Raw genomic sequence first — 19,491 nt, 5'->3', positions numbered from 1 at the left:
GTGTGAAATGACGGTTTTGCCCTCGGTTTTTTCTGAATTACCAGGCTGCCATTTCCCCACAATATATAACCAAAATCCTGATGCTTGGTGTCTTCGGGAAGACTCTATCAAGATTGACATTCACTGTTTCGCAGCATCAATCCGAATTTGTTGCAGAAGAGGGAGAGAGAGAGAGAGAGACTGTGAGAGGAAAGAAGAAGTGATCGATCTGGATTTATTGCAGAAGAGGTGTAGAGAGAGAGAGAGGTATCTGCGTCTGGAATAGTTGCAGGTCTGGATTTTTTTTATTATTGTTATCAATCTTTTTTTTTTATCTCTCATCGCTGTTGTTGGGTTCTGAATGATGATAGGCGTTTATCAATCTTGCTTTTTTGAATTCAATTTTCAATCAGTGTTGTAGTTCTTCAATTTTCTGCTTTATTTTCTTAGATATGATCTTTGGTTGATTGTACTTTCAATTGGGTGATTTCAAAACTTCGGCTTTCAATTAATATGGGTTTCGATTTTTTGGGTGTTTTCTTTGTGCTGGAGTAGTGATGGTTGTTTTGTTTGATTCTGTAGGTTGTATGCAAAAGGCAATTTCAAGCTTATCCATCACAATCAGTCTCAGCAAAAGCTTGGTAAATTTTGCACTTTTATATTATTCAGTTTTATCTTTGTACATCAATTACTCAATTTTTCGATTTTTATTATCCATATCTGTAATTGTGTTCTCAATCATAATACATACATGTTTTTGTTTTTCAACAGCTCGGAAGTTCAGGCTCTGTTACTAATCTGGTAAAACAAGGAACGGAACAAATTTTATTTCTAATGAAAGTTTGCTTCTCCTGCTGTTCACTCGATTTTTATATACCATAACTTCTATTAAATCATTTGCTGTTGTTAATTTTCCACTGATGTCGGTTTCTGTGTTTTGCATATTCTGTTTGTTCTTTAGGTTGACATCCAAATAATCAATTCCAACAGCTTCGATTTATGCTTTTTTTCTTTCACAGTTTTAAATTTTAGATTAATTTCTATAAGTGGTGGAGTTTATCATAAAAGAAAGAAAGAGACGGTTGTCAGCAGAAGAACAAAACCCAGGAATTTTCTGTGTTGTAGTTTATCATTTGTGTCATTTCTTTCTTTCATTTAAGTCATTAAGACAGTTGTCAGTTAATACAGTATTGTAGTTATTATACTTTCAAAAAAAAGCATTGTAGTTATTATAGTTATTATACTTAGTGTAGTTATTATAATACCTCTTCTATTCCGGGTTGCGTTAAACAAATCTCAATTGTGACGGACGAAGTTTATGAGCTAGATCTGATATAAAATTTGTGATTTTGAGTTATGGATTTGATGTGAGATTTTCTATTTTGATTGCAGATCGCTGAGGTAGGAAAAAGAAGAGGAAAGATCCAAGATTTTGGTCAATTTTCGGATGAGGGTTTGGGTTTGTTTTGGAAGAGGTTCCTGCTGAAATTTTAATCGATTTTGGGAGAAAGCTTTCAACAGAAGAAGAGGTATATGTTTGATTTGGGTTTCTTTCAGTTGTTTGAGATTGTGGTTTTCAGTGAGTGTTTTTTGTTTCTAAATTTTGTGTATTTGTATATTAAGATGTGAATGAAGGTGATTGCTTTAAGCTTCGGGTTGAATGGAGATAAGGGTGATGATGGTGTTGCTATCGAAAAGAGTGGTAGAGGTTATTGAATTCTTTTTTCTGAATAATTGATCTGATTTTGTTTAGAACCTGCAACACATATTAGATAGATGCATCAAGCTCAGATGGCTGTGTGTAATATGCAGGTTAGCTTTCCCATTTCACGAAACTTTATTCAAATCTAATAACATGTCAATACCAGAAATCAATAACAAATATAACCTGATTCTCAGTTGAATAAGCTAATGATTTATTATTTGCCCACTGAAATATCAAATTTCAGCTTTCTTTTCAGAATCTGCAACACAATTGATATCACACCAAAGATTGTCAAACCATTCCTGGATACTTTCCTCTGTTGCAGGTAACTTCTCTTAATTTTCTGCTTCAATTTGTCTTCTAGATATATGAATTTCTGCATTTGGTGTTCTTAGAATTTAAACCACTAAATATTGAAATCACATGTTAATAAAATAAACCATTAGATCCAAAACTGAAAATCCAATTGAATAAAAATGAGATTCTAGGTCTTAGAAAAATTTTTATGCTTTCCAAAATAATTTCATTAATTGACCCTTGAACTATAGCCTACTTTGCCCTTTGATATCTGGTGTCCTACTGTTTAGATGCAAGAAATCACTAACTAGATAAAAACATTAATTATTTGATCATGAAAATCAAAGGAGTTTTTACTCTTGGAATATATCACTTGAAAAATCTGGGTTAGCTTCTTTGTAACTCACACTTTTTTTTTTCTTCTTCTGAAAATCTCATTGATATTGGAAAAATAGCGTGTGTTTATTTGCTTTGTGCGAAGAGATGGAAAGATCAATTGTTGCTGCAATCACGTAATCAATTGCGTCGGTTTCTGAATTTCTGAAATTTTGTTCGCATCTTTGTTTGGTTTCTGATTGAGTGGGATTTTTTTTTATATCGATTTTGCAGGAACAATTTGAGGATCTTACAGCCCAGGGTTGCGATCGTCTTGCCCGTGTAGAGATAGGAAGGGATTGGTACAATAGGAAGGGATCATCGCCATTGTTGAAGATCCACCTCCCAGGTCCAGTTCCCTTCCCTCTAAATCATGTATATTTGTACATATAGCTTCAGTTTTGTTTATATCGTTCTTCGTCAATGGTGTGTTTGATTTGTTTGGAAAAGCTGAGAAACTATACAAAATTCATTCGAGTCTTTGAGTTTTGGGTTGTACAGAGAAAACCCAAAAGTGGGTTCTGTATGTTAGTCAATCAAGTTGAATTTTTTTATCCTCTGAGAAGAATTAGTAATAACTCTGAGAAGAATTAGTAATAATATAATGGAACTTTTTTTTTTTGTTAGTTTAATTTTGGACTTGGTGTATATTAAGGTTTCAGTTCTGTACAGGAGTGTTTTATTTTCGATGTTGAGATTAAGTGTCGATTAGGGTTAAGTAGAAAATTAGAGGCAGGAAACAGTATAAAAGAAGTGGGCTGAGTCTAATTAAGCTTTAGGCTTTAAGTATGGATAGTGATTAAGGTTGTTTACTTTCATTGCTGTTTTGTTTGGCCTCTTCAATTCTCACCCAAAAAAGAAAAAAGCTTCTTTTTTTCAGAAACTATTACTATGGTGTTCTTGCTTTTATTTTGTGTATCCATGGTAATTTGGTATTGTGTAGTGTTGTTTTAAGTTGGAGATTTTGTGTATCCATGGTCGGCAAGCTCTTACCTAACAACAACATCACTCATTGCTAGGATTTTGGTTTCTGAACTTTCTGTATATTTCCTTTGCTTGGTTCTGTTTTCAGCTTTAGTTGTACATACTTTGTTGCTAAGCTTTGCATTTGTAATTTGGTGAAGACATTGGGGATTCAAAATGTGTTTTTAACTTAATAGGAGCATTGACTTTTGAGGCTTCAAGAAGAACTACAAGTACCTTTTGACGAGACTCACCCTGTATGCCTCTATCCTGTTTTGTGGCTCTTACCTTCCTTATTTCTGAAGTGCACAAAAAATAAGTTGGTACTAATTTTATAAAATTCAAAGTGAAGGCATCTTTCGGAGATTATTGTTCAAGCAAGTTGGGAGTCGAGCAACTTGGGAATACCTATTTGTTGTTGCTGGCATAAACATATCATTTATGTTGATTCAATTGTTGGCTCTTGGGTCAGGTTTGTAAACAAGTTTAATTATGTTAATAACACAAACAACTTTGTAGGTTAAAATTTTATTGACATCATGTTACCCTGCAGCAAGACCAAGGTGTCTTCCCGGGATAAATTTCTTGCACTTATTAGGAGGTAAAGAAATTTACACCTCACATTATTAGGCGGTGATGATCGACTATGTTTAATAATGTGATATTCAACCTCCTGCATCTAATACTAATGAAATGTATGCAGAAGATGAACCTGCTTCTGATGTACTGTTCCGTATAGCTTTTGACATGGTCGATGCTCAGTGGCTTGCTATGAATGCATCCTGCATGCAGTTTAATGTAACCTCTCAACTAACACAAAGCAACCTTTTTTTTTCTTTCTTTTTTTGCTCAATTTGTTTCTGATTATTATTAGAACTTAGCATTCCTGAATCCTAAATTTGGTGAACGCTGAATTTTTTGTTTCTTCTCAGGAGCTCTCCAGATGACTAACTCATAGGGCTTTCAATTCCTTCAAGATGTTCTGCAAGCAACGCGGACGTGGTTGGAAAGAGAACCATCTTTAGAAGATATCAAGAGTATATAAGATTTACCAACTTATAGTCTGTTGTACCAGTAGCTTTTTGGTAGTACAAAAAAACATTAGCACTGTGCTTGGACTCGGAGAAATTTCAATGAATTCATAGGGATACCATGACAACAACGCTTTGCATAAAACAGTGGGATATCTTTTTCATTGCCTCATTTCCACTTTGATATCCGTTATGATTTTATCTGAGTTGTTCCCATTGGATTCAATTTGGTATTTTAACATTTGCCTTTGGATCTTAATAACACGCAAAGTTTTCAGAGACACAGTTGGCTAAACTCAAGTACATTTCATGGTTTCGATTCACATCCCGCAGCAAAGCGCGGGCGCCGTTTCTAGTGAGAACGAAAGAAGGAAGAAGAGTGTTGTGGTCTTTTTTTTTTTTTTTTGTTGGTTCACTCCACTTCTTCCTTTTTTGGTCTGAACGCTACTTCGTTGGTTGGATATAATGGGCCAGAAGGGCTTTCGACTGTCATTGTAATATTGGGCTTGACTGGCACTTGTAATACCAAGTATACGGGCATTCGGCATCCACAATTTTTCAATTTTCTAGACTGAACGTGGAGCGTCATAGTGACAAGAATTTCTTTTGGGACCTTTTAATCTATTCACTACTCCTCTTTTAATTTTTAATTATTCGACCTCCTTCAATTTTTAATTATTCAATGACATATGTATTCTAATACAAAAAGACTGTTAAAGACAACAAACTAATAAGAAAAATATTTGTTTTCTATGTAAAGATTTATAATAATGGAAACACATTTACAATACTTTAATTATTCATTTCCATTTTAGTTCTCAATTCATATTTCTCATTTTCTTTGTTTATGAAGCTTTTAAAAAAGAAAAAATCGAGAGAAAATGCATTCAAAATTACTTGGCGAATTATATAAAAATAAAACTATGATACAAAGGTCTTTCTCTTGAGGATCATGAAACTGGGGATAAAGAGCGCTCAAGTAAACTAACCAAATAAGTTTGTGAAGCGGCATATAAGACAAAAATAAATAATAAAAGAGCAGAGCGTGAACAAATTTAATATTGTAACCTATCTAAATTCTAGCATACAACCATAAACCATAAAAACTAAGCTTTGAAAATCCATAATTAAGCATGAAATAGTAGGCTGAAAAAACCCGCGATAAATTTATGTTAATTAGTTACACTATCTTTTTTCGATAATTATCTCTTTTTTTTTTTGAACAATATCAAGTTTATTTTGTAGTAAATAAATAATTATGGGAGCACTAACTCATCTTTAATACTCCCAAAAATTTTCTTTTATGAGTAAAGTTAAGTTAGGTATTTGAAAGAGGTTTACTTAGTAAATTTTACTTTTTAAAAAGCAAATAGAAGGTGTAAAGAGATGAGATGTCAAATGAGTAAATATGGAGGTCCTAATAGAAAAACTCCATAGTGATGTTTCAAAATCCAAATGGGACTCTTTTTATCTTTTTATCTCAGTTCAAGGTCTTTTGTAATTGTAGATTTCACGGCCTATTTTTCCGGTATTGATTACCTTAGAGAGTAGCTAAAATTATTTACGTAATCTCTCATATTTTTTTTTTTTTTGATCAAATTGAGACATACCAATAGTATGCTCCGTTCATAGATTAAGAAATAGTACAAAGACTACTCCAATAAGACACTTATGCTCTGAGTAGCCTATACCAAATACCAACACCTCGCCTTGCAGGCAATCTATTCTACCTAGTCACACACGCCGAGCACGCAATTGTGGTACGCTAACAACTAAGTACTTCCACAAGACTCATAGAGGTATCTCTACTAGTATAGACAATAGAAACTAGGATCAACCTATCAAACAACTATTGGCTCCTTACCCTTTGATGGGTCGGAACCATGAACTGCTTCCACCACGGTGAATTCCGGTAAACCATTCACCAATTTCTCCTCTTTCCTAGGAGTCTTGACCTTTTTTGCCGGTGACTTTTTCATAGGGGAAGCATGCACGACCTTAAGCTCCCTTGCCTTATTCTTTGCCCCCTTTGGCCTTCCCCGCCTTTTTTTGTATACTTCCTGCATAGGTTTCACAGGACACAATCCCATTGTCATAACATCCAAATTGGTCCGACCTACTGCTAGACTTAGGCGGAGCTTTTTGGGAGAGCTATCCTCTTCATCCACACGTTTCCGACGCATACCACAACTCGGAGCGGCCTCCAGCATCTCCTTCTCCACAGAACTACCACTGCCAATCGGCTCCTGCCGTGGACCACCCGAAGCTGGGTCACTACCAGTCTCCACCAGCTCAGGCACAGGTGCCTTTTTGACTCCAGAACTGCCCGCACCACCATCGGTAACAATCTTGCGCTTGATTTCCTTCCTCCCTTTTGGTTTAGCTATTGGCAGAAACCTCTCGAGTCCAACCTGTGGACTCAGCTGTGCTCCGAACACCATTGATCCCACATGAGGAGACACATCCATACGGCTCAACACCCCGTCAAGATTTCACCGTACCCGCGACTGTTCACTCCTGACCTCCGCCGGCAAGGGCGGCCCAGCACATGGTAAACCCACATGAGTAAGCAAACCACAATCTTGACATCTTCCATAGAGATTTTCGAAGAAGAAATCGAGATCTACATCAACCCCATCATCCACCGTGAAGCAACAACGGAAAATCACAGGCTGCAGAAGATCCATCTCAACCCGGATCCGAATCCTTCCCTCTCCAAACTCTGTTATATCTTTCTGCAGAAACCGCCCCAAAGCACTGCCAATTCTCCTCAAGCACCGATCGGTATGAAAGTCCGGTGGCAGCCCACGTACCTTGATCCAGAAGGCTATGGTGGAGAGCGGGACATCCTTAATCGCTCCCACTCCATCATAAGGTGCCAGGACAACCGGAGCTCTGTCAAAACCCCAAGGACCACCGCGAAGAATCCGGTTGCGGTCAGTTGGATCCGTCAAGGTGAACAGAAATCGGTCTCCATGTTCCTGAGCAGTGTACCGTCCATTCAATCTCCATGCACGACGGAACATGCCCATGAACGATCTTTTGTTAAAAGCCCTAGCCGTCAGCAGCTTCCCCACCAGATACGTCTGCGAACGCCGCAAACCTTCGCCACGAGCCGGCCGCAGATCCACCGGCCTACGCACATCTGCCAGTCCAAGAGAGGCAGCCAGTCGGACGGCCATCTCATCCACCTCCTCCATGCCGTCAAAACTGTGAAGTTTTCTAACTAGGGTTTTTTCCCTCTCTCTCTCGCGTCTAGCGGCTAGGATTATATACTAAATATACGTAATCTCTCATATTGTTATGTCCTAAAAAAAAAAAAAAAAAAGTGACATTAGGTGTAATCTAAATAGCAAACTACATATTTTCTATAATCTAAATTATTAATATATTAGTTGCAGTCTTCTTAAAATAAATTAAAATTTTGAGGTAGTAAATCTCAATCTAATTTAATATAAGTGTAGTTCGGGCCGTTGGCTCCCATTTCACAAAAACAAAAAACAAAAAAAAACAAAAAAAAAAAGATGTCTTTCTCTTTAATGGAAAAAATCTTACAACAAACAACTAGGGATAAAAACTTTTCGAAAGATCAAAAATTAAATGCAATGGGAGAGCTTCCTAGCTAATTCGTTAGCGGCCTTCTTGAAATGAAGTGACAAGAACAGCTAAGATTTATTTATTTTTGGTCAAGAAAATATTTCATTAAAAAAGAGGACAAAGTCCAAAGTACAACAAAAAAAAAAAAGAAAAGGAAAGGAACAAAACTACAGTAAACAAAAGCAGCTGCAAATTAAGCTTCTTAGTCTGTGGGGCATGGTTGATCATCACGCCAAAGAGTTGACAACAAAAGAGGCTGGGGGGTTATTCATCCACTCTTGGGATAAAAACCTCAGTTTAGCTTGGCCGCAGCATCAGCTAAGATATGGATATGAAGTTTGCATAGAGAAGTATACTACAAAACCCCCATTTAGCGTCCTGAGATTTTGGGGATTTAATACTATCTTGTAGTCGCATCTCTAACTTGTTTTTGTTTGGGCATTACTCCTATGACAGCAGCCAATTATCTAGGGATAAAGCATTTTTCTTTAGGCCAAAAAAAAAAAAAAAAGAAGTTTGGTGACGACCATAATTAAAGCAAATAAAAAGAACTAAATTTTGTAGATTTGTGTTTGCACATCTTCTATTACCGTTACAACCCTCATATAATTAGGAGTCATAATGACATTGAAAAGAAGTAGGCCTCTCCTTTCTTCTGAGCTAGACTCCATTTTATCACAGCTTGTCCGTACAAAGGCTGAAAATGATTATAAGCTGTGATGCACAGCTGTGGGAGAATTGAAGGACCAGCGATTCTTTTTTAGGCAAAGACAAATGTGCAATACTCGTAAGAATCCACCTATCCAGATTCAAAAATCTACTTTTGCTCGAGTTTTTCAAAAACGCTTCAATTATTCACAAGGTAAAGATTGATCTTACTCTCCTTTCAAAAAAAGAAAAAGAAAAAAAGATTGATCTTAGTCTTACTATTTCATTTTTTGAGTACATTGATTGATCTATCTATCTATTTATAGATAATTCTTAGTAAAATAATACCAACTTGCCAACTCTTTTTTTTTTTTTTACATTTGTTTAATTTAAATAAAAAATCTCTTATTTTTATTAATTTTTTAATCTCAAAAATAGTCCAAAGAGAAACCTAATAATAAGAAGAAAAAACTAAATAAATAATAACAGATAAACTAAATAAAACTGAGTGTATACGTAGATATAACATTTCTTCTATTGAAAATTAGATTTGGTATATACATAGGTAGGAAGAATTGTACTGAATAGTTAGTTGATGGTAATTATCTCTGTTGCTGGATATTATGTGTGAAAGGGAATTCAGAAGCTTACCCACACTTCAAAACAATTGATTGACATGAAAGAGATGGTTTGAAGAGTGAGCAGAAGATAAGTATAGAAGAAGATGTTGAATCATATGTAGATGTATATAAGTATATTACTGTAGAATTAATGCCATATATGTACCCTAGTATGTGGTAAACAAATTCCCTACTAGTTTAACATTTCTTACACAAACTCGCATTCGTTTTTGTTCAAGGTATGGAAGCTGCACCTTCGGCCTTGCGCATCTTCTAGTGTAATGACTGAGGCATATTTAGCCGCCAGCAAAACTGAAGAGGTAAGAGGTGGTAGATAAGATAGACACAGATATATGCATGGTTGGGATGGAATCACCGATCATCGATTAGTCAAAAAGGTAAACCACACGGATGCTACTGTTTACGAATTGTAAATGCGTAATATTGCCCTTTTTTCCCACATAGCTGTCAGTAATTACTACGTATACCATCTTTTTCCCTCTCTCACATGCACAGACAGACAGTGAGAGTGAGAGAGAGAGAGAGTGATGCAAGACTGACGAAAGTTGCGGTAGACTCGGATCCTGTCTCCAATGGCAAAAGCTCTCACATTCTGCAGACAATTGAAATCTCTTGGCCTCTTTTTTTCTAACACTCAAGTAAAGTACTACTCCTGCTTATTAAAGCTACCTCCCTTTTAAAACACACACACACACAGAGTCACTCTGTCTCTCAGCTCTCTCTTTCTCTCATATCTCTATTAGATCGAGTTCTACTGCACAGAGATAATGGATGATTATCCAGACCTCCGGCAGCTGATGGCCTCAAGAACACAGCAGCTCGTACAATTCCCAGACCCGTTTTCAGTACGACCTTACAATAATTTTCACCCCAACAGTATCGTTGTAGGTCATGAGGTTAATGCTCATGAATTTTTTGAGTTTGGTTCTTCTGCTTCTGCTGCTGGTGCTCCTCCTAATTTTAGTACAATTATTAGTAATAGTAGTGTTGCTGGTAATCTGAATGGTTCTACTGCTGCTTCATCTGTTGGTTCGCTGTATGGGTTAGAGTTAATGAATCAGCATGCGTGGAATATTAATGGGAATGATGGATCAGGCAATAACAGCAGATGGCCAAGACAAGAAACTCTTACTCTTCTTGAGATTAGATCCAGTCTCGATTCCAAGTTCAAGGAGACTAATCAGAAAGGTCCATTGTGGGATGAAGTTTCCAGGTATAATACTCTTTCTAATTTTTCTCTGTGGGTTTAATTTGTTTGTGTTTAGTTTCTTCTTCTTTGTTATAATATATGTCGCTTAGGGTTTTATTTATTATTATTTTTTCCTGCTTTCTTAGATAGAAATGGCAGGCTTTTTGGATGAGTTATTAGTGTTTGTTTCTTCATCTTATGAGTTTAGTGCTTGAAAGTGACAAATCATTTGTTAACTGGGAGACCCAGGTATTCTTTTTCTTATCTTATGTGGTTTTGGTATGCTAAACTAATAGTGACTGGTCCAAGACTTTCTTGTTTTTTGCTTAATTTGAAGGACCATTCTTTCTCAATTAGGGCAGTCCATTACTGAATTCCTTATCTGTAAAAAGGCCATAATAAATTCATAAACGGTATATCATTTTTTTTTTCCTTCTTCTTTTTCTGAAAGGAGAACGGTATTCATCATTGTAAAGGAGGAAGGTTTTGATTAATTTAATCCAAAAGCGCTTGATTTGATCGAAATGCTTAAATTGGAAATGTTAACACAGTATAATAATATCAGTAACTAATAGTGTCATTTAAAGGAATGCTAGTGGGCATCTTATTGCTTTAATTAATAGTATCTACATGATGATTATATCTTGTATACATTTGTTTATGTAGGATAATGAGTGAGGATCATGGATATCACAGGAGTGGGAAGAAATGCAAAGAAAAGTTTGAGAATCTATACAAGTACTACAAGAAAACCAAAGAAGGCAAAGCTGGGAGACAAGATGGGAAGCACTATAGGTTCTTTCGTCAGCTTGAAGCAATATATGGTGACCAAAGTACTACCAATCCCTTGTCCTCAGCTTCGGATCAAACCCATCTAACTGGTACATTAAACCCTACTCTTCTTTATAATCACACCACTGCTACTATTAACCAAGAAAATCAAGAAGTTAAGCTTGGTGCGGAGAGCCTTAGTTTCTCCAACAATTCAACTGACTTAGAAACCTCCAGCTCGGAGAACAATGGAGATGATCTTTCAAATTCAGCTAATGATCACTCTAAAAATGAGAACCAAATTAGGTGTTCAAGGCGTATGAAGAAGACCTGGAAGACACAGGTGGAGGGGTTTGTGAATTCCCAAATGATGAAGGTGATGAAGGCTCAAGAGGGTTGGATGGAGAAGATGTTGAAGACTATTGAAGGTAGAGAAGAGGAGAGATTGGCTAAAGAAGAAGAGTGGAGGAAGCGCGAGGCAGAGCGGTTTAATCAACAAGTACATGAATTCTGGGCTAACGAGAGAGCTTGGGTGGAAACTCGAGATGCTTCAATAATGGAGGCTCTCAGCCAAATTCGAGGAATAGGAACTAACAGTTACAACACCAAGGCCAAGGACGAGAGCATGGGACTGCAGCTGACGGATGGAGGTCTATTATCTTCAAGTTCTAATTATATGAATATGAACTCTACCTCCTTTTACATTCCGACGAATGAAGGAGAAAATTTGTGGAATAGGTATGGTGGGAAGCTCAGCAAGTGATAAGGAACCAGTAGTAAGTTCAGAAAAGGTTAAGTAAATTACAGAGAACTGAGTTCTCTTTAATTACATTATTTCAGTGTAAATATATTTGAATTCCTAAGGTGGATTTATGACGGTGTTATTCTGGAAAGTGTTCGATCTGATCCAGTTTTCTTTACTTTTTTTGTTGGTTTCATTTTGATACTCTTCATCAGTTTAAACCTTACTTATTCCAACACTCTCCGGGAGAGACAAACTTGAGAAATTGATGCTGTCATCATTTTTTTTTTCAAGCTTGCTGACTGTAAGTTGACAATGTGGTATAACGACATTACAGTCCGGTGAACAGTTACTAATACGAGGGCATGTATTAGTGCAGTGTACTCTTTTTCATCATTAGTATAATGGTTTAACCTCGTACTAAGTTTTAGTATAAGAATTGAAGATAGAATTACTCCTATATAATATCTTTCCTCTTTAAATTCCGGCTATTGATTTTCCATCGTTCATTTACAATAGGTCTATAAATTTAGGTACATTTTATGTTCAAACTAATGTATCTAATCAAACGGATTTAAATTGGTGCTAATATTATCTTAATTCACCAATGATAATGTAATTTTAACGTTTAAAAAATGTCAATGTGCACTTTTCTTTTGGTTTAGATCTTTTAGCATATTATCTCTAAGATTCCATTTGGGATTGTTTCGCTCTTAAAAAAAAATTAGTTTTTATTTAAAATTTTAGATTTTATTGTGTCTGGTAAATAAATAAATAAATAAAACAGCTTTATTTGAAAATTATAGGTAGTGGCAGCAGATTTTAGAAGCACTCAAATATTACTTTTAGAAACTGTTTTCGATCAAAACACGTTCTGATGTTGTTTATGTATTGATAGTACTTTCAAAAGTATTGTTTACCAAACACGAAACTATTTTAATTCACAACTGATTATTTTCACAACAAAGTAGTAGCAGCAGCTTTAGTTTTTTTTTTTTTTTTTAATCACAGTAATCCCAAACTAGCCATAAACTTAATTCCACAACAAATCTTCGAAGAAAATCTATACATATGTTTTTCTTGTGGTCAATGTTATTGTAACTAACCTCATATCCATGCAATGCACGTCTGGTAAGTGAAATCTCTTCAATTATTACCTACTTCTTTAATTTTTTTTTCATACTACTAAAATAACTATTTAGATAGATTAATTTCATTATGAGTATTTATTTTTTAAATTGAAGGGTATTTTGAACAATCCATATTTTAGTGAAACCTTAATTTATAGTATATATAGATAGATAGGTAGATGCAACAACATTAATTCATTCTTTCAAACCCAAGCAAAGATCCTAACAATTGAAGAACTCACATGTGTGTGTGTGTATTATAATCCAGAAATGGAAAAAATCTCATTTTTGGATTATGAATAATGTTATGGGGTTGAAGACATTCAAAATATAAATATCTTCGTTGATAGGGTAAAAGTTACCCACAAAGACCGAGCTGACCCTAAGTATTAGAAGAGCTCCAGAAAAAGTCGAGTGCACTACGAGTGATGCATTGCTGTAATTTCTAAAATGATTGTCCATATAGTAATTGCACATATAACACTAACAAAAGAGCACAATATTACTGTATTGCAATTAAAAGCTTAAAATGTAACTGTTTGGTAGTAAGAATGGGCATCACAGAAACTGAAAACAAGCATTGCCTGCTTGAAAATTGATTGGGATTGGCCTTTGTGGTTTTTAAGCTCTTATTTTTTGGGTATCCAATTTTTGGACAGAATTATAAGCAAAATCAATTTACAACCTCTCATTCCTAACTGAAGGGCTACATTATAATTTTTTTTCTCCTTATATTGGAAGCCAAACTATGATAGGTCATAGGTTTCACTAAATTATTGTTTAATGAAAATTAATGAGACACAACATGCGCAAAAGAAAGAATATTGTAGATTCATACAATAAAGACGACTTTTGAGATTCTATTTAGCATTTTACATATGTCAAATGCCCTTGATTAGTTTGTTATTGCTTCAGTTTTTAGTTTTAATTTTTTTTTTTTGACGAGCAAAACATATCATTATATTATATGGTTTCAACTAAAAACTGAAATATTACAAATACCAACCATATATGACAAATGACTACTTACTACATGTACATTGACGTTCACACAATCTATATCTAAACCATAGCACCTCTCATTCAAAAGAAAATCTTGACTATTAACTATTACCGTTGAAGCACGCAATTGTGATACGAGATATAACCAATATTTCTAAGGGTCACTGAAGAGTTCATGCTAGTACATACTAGACAAGAGGATTAGAGACACCTCTAACCCTAAAGCCAAACTGCTAAGTAGTAGATGAAGGAGTCAAGGCACCCTCCAAAGTAGCTAGCTAGCCAACACTTTAAACTAGGCCTAACAAAAGACCAAAGGCCTCTAGCTTACCCAGGAAGCCAAGTTGGCTTGAGGAGACCACAACACCGTCGGTTATTTCAACGTCGCCTTTAGCTCTAGCTACCACAGCCATTACAACGCTAGCCTCTAATGGATGACCTCGCCAAATATCTATGTTCCCGAACATATGAAACCGCAAACTAAGCTAGGATGCCCAAATCACGTACCAAATAACTAAACTAAAATCGTTGCAGAAATATATGAACACAATAAAAAGCAAAAGAAAGATTTGTAGATACCTACAATAAAGAAGACTTTTGAGATTTTACTTAGCATTTTACATACATCAAATTAATGCACTTGATTATTTTGTTATTGCTGCGGTTTTTATTTTTTTAATGTTTTTTTTACGAGCACATATCATTATATTATATGGTTTCAATCAAAAATTAAAATATTACAAATACCAATCATATGACAAATGACTATTTACTACATTAATGTTCACAATATCTAAACAACACCTCTCATTCAAAAGAATATTTTAACTATATATTAACTATTACCGCTAAGCACGCAGTTGTGACATGAGATATAGCTCATTTTTTGAAGAAGGGTCACTGAAGAGTCCATATTAGTCCATACCAGACAAAAGGATTAGAGCCACGTACCTCTAACCCTAATGGCTAAACTGCTGAGTAGTAGATGAAGGAGTCATTGCACCCTCCAAAGTTGCTAGCTAGCCAAGACTTAAACAAAGCCTAGCAAAAGACCAAAGGCCCCTAGTCAACCCAGGAAGCCAAGTTGGGTTGAGGAGACCCCACCACCGACGGTTACTTCAAGGTATCACAGCCATTACAACGCTAGCCTCTAGTGGATGACCTCGCCAAGTATCCATGTTCACGACCAAATGACACCGCAAACCAAGCTAGGATGCCCAAATCACATACCAAATAACTGAACTAAGATCGTTGCAGAAATATATGAACACAACTACACACTCACAACCAGCAATCCGGACAGAACGTAAGAGAAGATTTGATTTGATCAAGAGATCTCTGATGAGAACCATTAGAGAAGACAAGTCCACAAGAGATGAAAGGCAACACCAACCTGCCAAAGAAACCAGAACACCAAATGCCACCGAGCAGGACTGCAGGAGGTGTCGAGCCAAATGAGCCGGAACCCTCTAGACTCGACACGCGGAAACGTGTTGCCGCTAGGGATTAGGGTGACCCTAGTGGGGGGAATTATTTGGAGGGTAACAAGTTAAATTTTATTCTAGAATATCATCATCAATTTTTTCTTTTTAATTAGTAAAAGTTCACTGCTAAGGAGTTATTGAATTAACGTTTATTGTGCTTCATAATTTGTTAGTAGAAAAACAAAATATAGAGTTATTTGAGGAACATATTTGAAATGAGGACAATAGTGACACAAACATAATAGTGCACTATTGAACAAGGACATTGTACCTTAAAAATAGAAACTATCTCATAGTTCAATAGTGGATGCATCACTTACTGACAGCAACATTGCATGGATCTCCATTATTTTTATTTGAGTTAAACATATGGCTATATGGGTAACGTGCTGGGGTTTCTGTTACTGATTGAGTTGCATACGTTACCCAAAGCGAGGCCTGGGGTGGGGGAACACAAACGGTAAAAACTGTCTCGTCACTCTCTGCACCATCAGCTCTTTAACTGAATGATGATGAGTCCATTGATTTCTTCCATCAAATTCCGATCGCCATACAGTGACAACAAAATAGCAAAAATTATACGATGGCAGTAAAAAGGATACATGCAAATAAACGAGCAATGTGATCTTACATTCTAATATTAGAGAGTCTTCTGTACACTGTGGTAAAGATTTTTACTGGAGTCAAATTAGGCGCGTGAGCAACACGCCAACCAGAATGGTAACCAGCCTTAGTTAGGAAACGTTCAACCAAATCTATCCTCTTCTTCTGTCCTCTTTGTTCGATGTTCATCCTTCTGCTAACCTTCAGACCCAATCTGCGAACCCAACCCATTAGAATTTGAAACCAGAAGCCGGATGAACATTGAACTTGAAACCATTCCAAACAATGAGCAATGACATTATTGATGCAATGGCATACTTGATTCTCTGTGGTTTTAACAATGGGCAATTACATTACTGACGCAATGGCATTCTTGTCAACAAATTGGACTCAAGAACAAGCACAACCACCGCCACTGGAAACAGTAGTCTCGGCGGTGGCCGATAATCCCCAAACGCCCAAATCTTCATCAATAACCGAAATTGAAAACTAACTATACCGCGTTGTAGAGCTCGATGAGAAGACCAAGTTCCATGTCTCATGCATTGCTAACTGTCGCCGGAAAATTCTTGACAATCACCGGAAAGCCCGAAGATTTTGAGCTTCGATTCTCCTTCCTCGTTCGGAGATGGGACAAACCAAGAGCAGAGAGAGGTAGCCCATGAGAAGGCGAGTTGAGAGGCACCGGTTATCGGCCGTGATGTGGCCTGAAGCTGGAGTTTTGGTCGGGTAACTGTTGCGGTTCGGTGGGTCGGCGAAACGGGTTGAAAGAAGCAGGGTCTGATTATCTTTATTTCAAGGAGATGTGATTATTGATTAATCGAGTAATTGGTAGATTGGCATAGTGATAAGCCCTAAGCCCACGTATCATTTGTGTTGATTGGAGAAGAACGAACCACGTGGCTGCAATTTTATTGTTTTTTTCGTCGCAAGTTTTTTTTTTTTTTTTCCTGATGAGAAGTGCAATTGAATTTTCGATAGTTTTTTTTAATATCATTTTAATTTTTTTTATCAGATTATATTTTTTAAATTTAGATTGTGTTGTTCTTGTTCAAAAAAAATTATAATGAACAAATTGATTACATTATATTAAAATGTGTGATTTTTAAAATAAAAAATTACATAAATGTTTAAAGCTATTTGATTTATGTGTCCGGCCTAAACTCTAGTAATTTGTCCAATCTCAGAGATATTTTATTCATTGTATGATTCAGTTTCCATGTAAGACTCATATTCTTTGTTTGTAATCTTCTATATAAATAGTCTCCTATTATCAATGAAAGCATATCTCATTCTCTCCTAATTTCTGATTTCCTAAAACATGTTATCAACACGAATCTCTAATCCTGAAATCCTAAATTCATAACCTTGAAACCCTAGTTGCCTCCGCCGCACACCTTGAAGCCTTTCATACCAGGAGTCCAGAACCGGCAGCGGAACCACCAGAACCGGCTAGAAACCACCTAACCGGGCCTGAGAAGTCCTCCAAACCTGACAAGACCTGCCTCGGATTTCACTGAATTGGGCGCCGAAAGTCCTGCAAACCTTACAACTCTCTCTTATAACTACTTCTCTAGCCCCACGTTAGACGCACCACCATCCACCGCCGCAATCATCATACGCTGCGGCACATAGAGGAAGAGGAAGTCAAGATAGTTAAGATGAGACTGGTTTCACGGCCTGAGTTGACCGGAATCGGCGCCGGCAAGGCTGAGAAGTTTGGCGCCGATTTGCTTTCTCCGAGTTTTCTCTTTCCTTCGACTTCCCAAAATGGAAGTCCCCAAAAATAGTAGGTTTCCCCTTCAGGCAACATCCAATTATACTTCTCTTAAAAAAAAAACATCCAATTATACTTAAATGAGTCTCCTAAAATTATAAAATTGCCACTATGTTTAAACCCTTATAACTTTTTTGTTACAATTCTAATTTTAATGCACTGCATGTCCACGATCTCAGTTTAATGTCCTTTACAACTTCAGTGAAGAAACTTTTCTCAAAAACTGAGCTGAACAAAAAGTCAACTTTTGAAACCCCTAAAAAATCCGAAATGAAGGTATAAAGTACAGATGACTGTCGTTTACATTCCAAATGACCAGTAAACGGGTAAATTTAGTCCTCGAAATTTCATATAGTTAAAGAAGGAATGGGGTACATGTACAAATTTGGAGTACAAAGTTCAAGAAGGAGAACACTGTGTCGATCTCATGGAAGAAGTGACGATCATACATTGAATAGGAAAGTAAGTCTACTCAAGACCAAAGGAAGTGTTGCTCCTTAACTATGCAAGGTAAGAGTTGGTTGACTAGGAATGGATGACTGACATTAAAACACTACTACATAAATTGAATTAGACGACAGTTAAAAACTGTCGTCTGATATAAAGGGTGGCTGTCGTCTATCTCGGTGACGTCTGATGAAGGTGCATTTAGAAAAATGTCGTCTGAAGGACTCGGCATCCATGTCGACAGCATGTTGACAGGCTCTCGACAACATTAACTATTGTGTGAACTTTACTCAAACAACGGGCAACTTAAGCATCCGTTGTATGTTTCCAATTAAGAAGTCGCTTTTTCCTATAGCTGTTGTGTGACTTACATTTAGACAACTGTTTTTTTATAGCATCAGTAATCTGTTTTGAATTCAGACAACAGTTTTGTGTTTTGTGGATGTTGTGAACATTTTGTACCCGACACAGTTGTGGTGTAACACTTTGGACAATGCTTTTGATTCATTCATGATGTCTGAATTGATATCCAACAATGATATGAGTAACAAATCTACTCAGACGACATTTTTTTCTTTTTGTTGTCCTGATTGTATGATTCACATTTAATAATGAAATCAAAAATCACCAAATAAACAGTAATTACCAATATATATTATATCTAATATTGTTATAATCCACATAATTGTACCTAAATGGATTAGACAATGCAAAATAAGGAGCATATCTATAATACTCCAATACCAAAAAATGGAGCACATCTATACTACTCCACTAACAAAATAGGTCCAGAAATGTACTTTAAATTGTCACTTCGGAGCACAAAAACACATTTCCTCCCTATTTAACTTCAGAGCTTCTACGGCATGAGTAACTACATACTTTACAGCTTGAGGATGTTCTTCACCACATAACTTGCGATCTCATTACGCACTTCATCAATTTCCTCTTGACCATAAACATGGTTGGCTCTCCTAGCCCACTGCACGTAACTGTTTAAAAGTCGAAATGAATTAAACTACTCATGCCATTTGATAAACTTAAACAAGACTATTCTGAAAGCTAATGGCAAACATGCAGACTTGTCATTTTCAAAGTGAGAACTTTCAG

At 36.2% G+C, this 19,491-nt stretch overlaps 2 protein-coding genes and 1 long non-coding RNA gene across 7 annotated transcripts; 2 read left to right on the top strand and 1 right to left on the bottom strand.

Moving 5' to 3' along the window:
• The first annotated feature begins 78 nt into the window (after positions 1-78).
• Positions 79-4,551, top strand: LOC112192484. 5 transcript variants are annotated; one of them, XR_005807659.1, is made up of 12 exons: positions 79-271; positions 562-620; positions 751-780; positions 1,372-1,508; positions 1,603-1,791; positions 1,929-2,009; positions 2,591-2,705; positions 3,517-3,576; positions 3,672-3,791; positions 3,873-3,920; positions 4,023-4,117; positions 4,252-4,551. It is a non-coding gene; the product is annotated as an uncharacterized LOC112192484 (long non-coding RNA). The 5 variants fall into 5 exon arrangements; XR_005807656.1 differs by having other exon boundaries at positions 80-271; positions 1,733-1,791; XR_005807657.1 differs by having other exon boundaries at positions 80-271; positions 1,733-1,791; positions 3,667-3,791.
• Positions 4,552-6,842: 2,291 nt separating this feature from the next.
• Positions 6,843-7,550, bottom strand: LOC112163723. Its single transcript, XM_024300000.1, has one exon. It carries the CDS (start codon positions 7,548-7,550, stop codon positions 6,843-6,845), a length of 708 nt encoding a protein of 235 aa, XP_024155768.1.
• Positions 7,551-9,934: 2,384 nt separating this feature from the next.
• LOC112182557 (trihelix transcription factor PTL) lies at positions 9,935-12,107 on the top strand. Its single transcript, XM_024321068.2, has 2 exons — positions 9,935-10,449; positions 11,092-12,107. The coding sequence occupies exons 1-2, from the start codon at positions 10,004-10,006 to the stop codon at positions 11,957-11,959; spliced, it is 1,314 nt and encodes a 437-aa protein (XP_024176836.2). The 5' UTR covers positions 9,935-10,003; the 3' UTR covers positions 11,960-12,107.
• The last annotated feature ends 7,384 nt before the right edge of the window (positions 12,108-19,491 follow it).

This window comes from Rosa chinensis, chromosome 1, assembly GCF_002994745.2.
Source record: "Rosa chinensis cultivar Old Blush chromosome 1, RchiOBHm-V2, whole genome shotgun sequence".
In the NCBI taxonomy this organism is placed as follows: domain Eukaryota; kingdom Viridiplantae; phylum Streptophyta; class Magnoliopsida; order Rosales; family Rosaceae; genus Rosa; species Rosa chinensis.
The sequence above is the reverse complement of the archived record's forward strand: the minus strand, read 5'-3'. Positions and strand labels throughout refer to the sequence as shown.

Bases quoted from the DNA above. Each gene is read 5' to 3' on its own strand.
- LOC112163723 (XM_024300000.1), bottom strand. From the start codon at position 7,550: ATGGAGGAGGTGGATGAGATGGCCGTCCGACTGGCTGCCTCTCTTGGA.
- LOC112182557 (XM_024321068.2), top strand. From the start codon at position 10,004: ATGGATGATTATCCAGACCTCCGGCAGCTGATGGCCTCAAGAACACAG. The intron at 10,450-11,091 runs GTATAATACTCT...TTGTTTATGTAG, and splicing joins TTGTGGGATGAAGTTTCCAG to GATAATGAGTGAGGATCATG.